The following is a 7,551-nucleotide window of genomic DNA, read 5'->3' on the forward strand; positions in this document are numbered from 1 at the left end:
TGCTGATTTATGTAGTTTATTGCCATTACCAAAAGTAAATTTCTGGAGAGCAGGAATCATGTCCTTGGTTGTGACTGCTGATTTCTGTGCCGAAAACTGACATAGTTTCAATAGTATGTATTATACATAAAATAATATAAATAAATATAAATTCAATTAATATAGATATATAATGTAAATCTATTACTATATTTGGGCTTTTGATTATTCTTTTCTGTAGATGCTCCTTTAAGACTTAGAGAAAGAACTTACTTGCCAGCCAAAAATATCATCTGAAGAAAAATAGGGTTGTCAAGGAAAGACTTTTTGGAGGAAGAACTCAATAAATATCATTAAATATTTATTGTGTGTGAACTGCTATAGAAAATGACATAACAATGAAGATGTGCTCTTAACAATGGACATATTTATGGTCATGTTCATGATTTCATTACAGGTCCTATTCTCCTGAGCTCTCATTCCTGAAACAGGCCTTATAGAAAAAGCACATGGGAAATAATAATAATGTGACAGAATTTGTCCTTCTCGGCCTCACTCAGGATTCTGAGGGACAAAAAACATTATTTGTCATGATTTTCCTCATCTACATTGTGACAATGGTGGGCAACCTACTCATTGTGGTGACTGTTTTTGGCAGCCCCTCTCTGGACTCCCCCATGTACTTTTTCCTCGCCTATCTGTCACTTATGGATGCTGTTTATTCCACTGTCATCTCACCCAAATTGATTATAGACTTACTCTGGGACAGAAAAACCATTTCCTTCCAAGCTTGCATGGGCCAGCTCTTTCTAGAACACCTCTTTGGGGGTTCTGAGGTCTTCCTTCTGGTGGTGATGGCCTATGATCGCTATGTGGCCATCTGTAGGCCACTGCATTACTTGACTATTATGAATCGACAGGTTTGCATCCTGCTGTTAGTGGCAGCCTGGATTGGAGGTCTTGTGCATTCTATGGTTCAGCTTCTTTTTGTGTATGGCCTCCCATTTTGTGGTCCTAATGTCATCAACCACTTCATCTGTGACATGTATCCATTATTAGAACTTGCCTGCACTGACACTTATTTGATAGGCCTCACTGTGGTTGCCAATGGTGGAGCAATCTGTATGGTCATCTTTATCTTTCTGCTCATCTCCTATGGAGTCATTCTAAATTCTCTTAAAAGCCACAGTCTGGAAGGGAGGCGCAAAGCCTTGTCTACTTGCAGTTCCCACACCACAGTGGTTGTCCTCTTTTTTGTTCCCTGCATTTTCATGTATGTTAGACCTGTTTCCAACTTTCCCATTGATAAATCTGTAACTCTGGTTTATACGGTGATCACCCCCATGTTAAATCCTTTAATATACACTTTGAGAAATTCAGAGATGAAAAATGCTATGAAAAAATTCTGGTGTAAAATTTAACCAAAGAAAGAATAAGAATGTGTCACCTACAGTGAACCCACATTAATTATAAAACAAGAAAAAGGTAATAAATTCTAATAATACATTTAAGCAATTCAGTGGGTTCTCTAGAGATATATTTTTAAAAATTTTATACAAAGACGTCAAAAAGTAGAATAAGCTGTCTTTTGAGGTAAGAATCAATCTAATTAGTAAATTCTGGAGGATGAATAAAAAGCACAGGTATAAAAAAAGGCACATGTATTTGTCCTATTGTAAGTAAAAATAAAATTAATTTCACTTTGTAGTCTTATTTTTCTTGACATACTGAAACGAGAATTCAGAAACAAGATTTTTTTTTTTTTTGATTTAAAATGTGAAAAACAAGCTGCCTTTGAAAATTTGCTATCACCCAAATTATTGAGAAAGCAATTTGGCTAATACTTAGAACAAATTACTAGGGCCAAAGGAGTGCCTTCTAAATTTTAATGTTCATTATTCTATCAGCATGTTCTATCAGCATGGCAACTTTCTGTAGCTGTGTTATGCATCCTGTCTTTAAGATTATTTCTGTTCCTTGAGTTAATGCTTATGCTTTTGCACTTCAATACCATTTATATGGAAGATGATATTGTGTTTGTTTTAGACACTGTTGATGAATAATTTTGTTAAGTGGAATGTTGGATGTTTTCACAGGTTGGGATGAAAATGTATGGGACGGCTAATAATGAAAACATTCTAATTCTTGATTTGAGCACAGAAAACCATACTAATCCAAGTTATAAACATTTTCATGCTATTCCTCATTAGCTTTTTTATACGTTATTACCATTCTTCAAAGAGTAGATAGAACTGCTTATTTTGTCTGCATGATACTGAAGATCAGGGTAAAGAAATGCATTATTTTGCATAATAGTGTGTTCCCCCAAAGCTGTATTCAACTGAAATACTTTGTACTTACAAACTTAGTAATGATTTGCTTTAATATAAATAAATTTTGTTTTTCACTGTTATGTAAAAATACCAATAACAGGTTTTTCCATCTGCAGTCCACCCTGGAACATGGCAACCTAGGAATAAAATGGAATTACTTTCATTGTAATATGAACATTATCTATGCCTTGTAAGAGTTTTCTAACTAAAAAAAAAGAAAAGAAAGACTTTAGAACTTTTCTTATTTTAAATTTTTGTAAGTATTTTTTCATGCATGCTGAATAATATATGCGATTCACTTTTAAATTTTATAATCTCTGAGAAGAGTTAGAAAAAGAAGAAGAAACAAAACCCAAAACAAGGAGAAGGAAGGAAATAATAAAGATTAGAGCAGAAATATGGTATGATTCAGTCTTCTTAAATTTGTAATATTTATTATGTCTCTATGTGTTTTAAAAGATTTTATTTATTTACTTGACACAGAGGTGAGAGAGATCACAAGTAGACAGAGAGGCAGGCAGAGAGAGAGGGAGAAGCAGGCTCCCTGCTGGGCAGAGAGCACAATGCGCAGCTCAATCCCAGGACCCTGAGATCATGACCTGAGCCAGAAGCAGAGGCTTCACCTACCAAGCCACCCAGGTGCCCCTCTTTATGTGTTTTAACCAGGGAGTTTTTCTGTATGTACTTGAAGTAAATGTGTATTCTATTTTTTCTTGGGAGGAATTACATATATAATTTTAATTATATAACATATATCATATATACACACACACATATATATATACATATATATACACACACAGACATATAGATATATCTTTTAGAACCATGTATTCTCAAGTATGCTTCAAGCAAAATGTTCTTGTTGAAAAAAAAAATTAACTGAGGGTACTCATTTAAAATAAAGTTTGTCAGAGGAAGGTGGTTGGGGGAACAGCTGAAGTAGGTGAAAGAGTTTAAGAATACACTTGTCATCATGAGCACTGAGTAATGATGTATAGAATTGTTGAATTATATAGTACATCTGGAACTAATATAACAGTGTGTGTTAAGTATATTGGAGTTAAAATTAAAAAGTTAATAAAAACAAAAACTATTATAAATACACACACTAAAAAAAAATAAAACAGATCAGTAAAAGCAGGAGCTCATTCTTTGAAAAGTTCAACAAAATTGATAAGCCTTTAGCCAGACTCATAAAAAGAGAGAGAGGGAGAGAGAGAGAGGTGGGGGGAGGATTCATACAAACACAATCAGAAATGAAAGAGGATAATAACAACAAACACCACAGAAATACAGAGGATTATAAGAGAATATTATGAAAAATCAAGTCAATATGTTAGACAACTTAGAAAAAGTGGATAAATTCCTGGGAACAAATAACCTCTCAAAGTTGAATCAGAAAATAATAGAAAATTTGAACAGACACGCTATTAGCAATGAAATTGGATCTGTAATCAAAAAATTCCCAAAAGGGCCCCTGGGTGGCTCAGTGGGTTAAAGCCTCTGCCTTCAGCTCAGGTCATGATCCCAGAGTCCTGGGATCAAGCCCCACATCGAGCTCTCTTCTCAGCGAGGAGCCTGCTTCCTCCTCTATCTCTGCCTGCCTCTCTGCCTACTTGTGATCTCTGTCTGTCAAATAAATAAATAAAATCTTTAAAAAAAAAATTCCCAAAAAAGTCCAGAACCAGATGATTTCACAGGTGAATTCTACCAAACATTTATTTTTTTTTTCTACCAAACATTTAAAGAAGAGTTAATGTCTATTCTTCTCAAACTATTCAAAAAAATAGAACATGAAGGAAAACTCCTCAGTTCATTCTCTGAGGCTAGCGTTACCCTCATACCAAAACCAGATGGAGATACCACAAGAAAGGGAACTATAGGCCAATATGACTAATAACATAGATGGCAAAAATCCTTAACAAAATATTAGTAAACTGAATCCAACAATACATTAAAAAAATCATTCACCAGCATCAAGAGATATTTACTCCTGGATTGCAAAAATGGTTTGATATTTATAAATCAATTAATATGATATATCACATCCTCAGGAGAAAAGATAAAAAAACTACATAATCACTCCCATAGATGCATAAAAAACATTTTACAAAGTACAACATCCATCCATGATAAAAATTCTCAACAAAGTAGGTTTAGAGGGAACATACCTCAACATAATGGAAGCCGTATATGGAAAACCTATAGTTAATATAATACTCAAACTGAGAGCTTTTCCCTTAAGATCAGGAACAAAATAAGGATGTCCACTCTCACCACTTTTATGTAACATATACTAGAAATGCTAGTCATGGCAATTGGACAAGAAAAAGAAATAAAAGTCATCTAATTTGGAAAGGAAGAAGACCTTCAGTATTTGTAGATGACATGATACTCTATACAGAAAACCCTCAAGGCTCCACCAAAAAGCTACTAGAACTGATCAACTAATTCAGTAAGGTCAGAGGATACAAAATCATTGCAGAAATATGTTGTATTTTATTTACTAATAATGAAGCAATAGATAGAGAAATTAAGAAAATGTTTCTATTTACAATTACACCAAAAATATTAAGGCACCTAGGAAAAAACTTAACGAAAGAAGTGAAAGACCTTACTCTGAAAACTATAAAACTTTAATGAAGACATTCAAAATAACATAAATAAATGGAAAAACATTCTATGCTTATGGATTGGAAGATCAAATATTGTTAAAATGTCTATACTACCCAAAGCAATCTACAGAATTAATACAATCCCTATCAAAATATCAACATTTTTCACAGTGTAGAATGAAGAATCCTAAAATTTGTGTGGAACCACAGAACACCTCATATAGCCAAAGCAATGTTGAAAAAGAAAAACAAAACTACGTATCACAATCCTTGACTTCAAAATATACTACAATGTTGTGGCAATGAAAACAGTATGGTATTGACCCAAAAATAGACACATACTTCAATAGAATGGAATAGAGAACCTAGAAATAAACACACAATTATATGGTCAACTAATCCTTGACAAACGGGGAAAGAATATGCAATGGAAAAAAGACAGTTTCTCCAACAAATGTTGTTGGGAAAACTAGACAGCTACATCCAAAAGAATGAAACCGGACCAATTTATTACACTGTACACAAAAATAAACTCAAAGTGGATTAAAGACCTAAATGTAAGCATGACACCATTAAAAACCCTAGAAGAGAGCAAAGGAAATGATTTTTCTGACATTGTCTATAGCAACATTTTTAAAGATATGTCTCCTTCACAAGGGAAGGAAAAGCAAAAATAAACTACTGGGACTACATCAAAATTAAAAAAAAAAAAACACCTTCTGCACAGTGAAGGAAATAATCAGCAAAACTAAATGGCAACCCCTACTGAATGGGAAAAGATATTTGTAAGTGACATATTCAATAAAGACTTAGTGTTCAAAACATACAAAGAACTGATATAACACCCCAAATCTAAATAATCCAAATAACAATGGGCAAGAGATATGAACAAACATTTATTCAAAGAAGAAATAGAGAAGTCTAACGCACACAAAAAGATGCTCAACTTCACTCATCATCAGGGAAATGCAAATGAAAACCACAATGACACCTGTCAGAATGGCTAAAACCAGAAGTACAAGAAACAACAAGTGTTGGATGTAGAGAAAAAGGAACCTCTGTGCAGCTGGGAATGAAAATTGGTGCAGCTGTTGTGGAAAATAGTATAGTACTCAAAAAGTTCAAAGTAGGGCACCTGGGTGGCTCAGTGGGTTAAGCCTCTGCCTTCGGCTCAGGTCATGATCCTGGTGTCCTGGGATCAAGCCCCGCATCAGGCTCTCTGCTCAGCAAGGAGCTTGCTTCCCCCCCTCTCTCTGCCTGCCTCTCTGCCTACTTGTGATCTCTGGCTGTCAAATAAATAAATACAATCTTAAAAAAAAATTAAAAGTAGAACTACCCTGTGATCCAGTAATCACTCTACTGGGTATTTTACCCACCCATCCCCCATTACAAAAACACTAATTCAAAGGGATACATGAACCCCTATATTTATTGAAGCATTATTTGCAATAGACAAATTATGGAAGCAATAACTGGGTAAAAAAGTTGTGTGGACACACGCACATGCACACACAGGAATATCATTCAGCCTTAAAAAAGAATGAGCTCTTGCCATTTGCAGTGACATGGATGGAACTAGAGGGTATAATGCCAAGTGAAAAAAGTCAGTCAGAGAAATACCATATGATTTCACTGATATGTGGAATTTAAGAAGGAAACAAGAAGAAAGGAAAAAGAAGAGAGAGAGACAAACAAAAACTCTTCACTGTAGAGACCAAACTGGTGATAACAAGAAGGGAAGGGGTGGGAGGATGAGTGAAATAGGTGAAGGGGATTAAGATTACACTTTCTGTGATGAGCTGAGGAACGTATAGAATAGCCAAATCACTATATTGCACACTTGAAACCAATAGAATACTGTGTCAATTTTACTGGAATTTAAAAAAAGATGTTAGCATTTTTATGTTGGAATTGCACTGATGCTAATGACAACTGAATCCTCCTGTTCTGAATATAACATAATGCTGCACTCATTTAGGTCTTCAGTACTCTTAAAACTTAGAAAAATTTTATAAAATTTTAAAATATCTTTTAATGAGTATCTTTCTTTATATTTTTATTGCTCCTTCCCACATACTTAATGAAAATAGATTTTTACACATATTTGTAATTTTTATTCAATAAGCCAAATTATGTCTCACTGTAAGTCAACCATTTATGTTCATTTTGTTAGCAGTGCTGTATTTGACCATTGGCATTTCTTTTATGAAGTGGCTCTTCATGTACTTTAATTGACATGTTCCCAGTGTTTTAATGACCTAAAATAGATTTTTTTTAATAGTGCAAAACTTGAATGTTTTTTCTAGATAGTGTTTTTGCAGTGTGAAAGGTTGCAGTTTTTCTTTTAAAGTTGTCAATCACATTCATCAGAGTTGCTGCATTTTTACTTCCAGCTTATATAACAATCCATAAGTACTTCTATTTGTTTATATTTAAAGCTTTGAGTATAAATAAACATGTATATGTGTGGGAGTTTTTAGAGAAAAAGAGAGTGTGTGTGTGCATGTATGCTCATGTGTTAAGAATTTAAATCTACTGTTTTTTAAAGATTTTTATTTATTTATTTGACACAGAGAGAGATCACAAATGGGCAGAGAGGCAGGCAGAGAGAGAGGGGGAAG

At 34.0% G+C, this 7,551-nt stretch overlaps 1 protein-coding gene across 1 annotated transcript; it reads left to right on the top strand.

Moving 5' to 3' along the window:
• The first annotated feature begins 485 nt into the window (after nucleotides 1-485).
• On the top strand, nucleotides 486-1,400 carry LOC122914342 (olfactory receptor 4A16-like). Its single transcript, XM_044260971.1, has one exon. It carries the CDS (start codon nucleotides 489-491, stop codon nucleotides 1,398-1,400), a length of 912 nt encoding a protein of 303 aa, XP_044116906.1. The 5' UTR covers nucleotides 486-488.
• Nucleotides 1,401-7,551: the final 6,151 nt, after the last annotated feature.

The sequence above is a fragment of the Neovison vison genome, chromosome 7 (genome assembly GCF_020171115.1).
Source record: "Neovison vison isolate M4711 chromosome 7, ASM_NN_V1, whole genome shotgun sequence".
Classification (NCBI taxonomy): Eukaryota; Metazoa; Chordata; class Mammalia; order Carnivora; family Mustelidae; genus Neogale; species Neogale vison.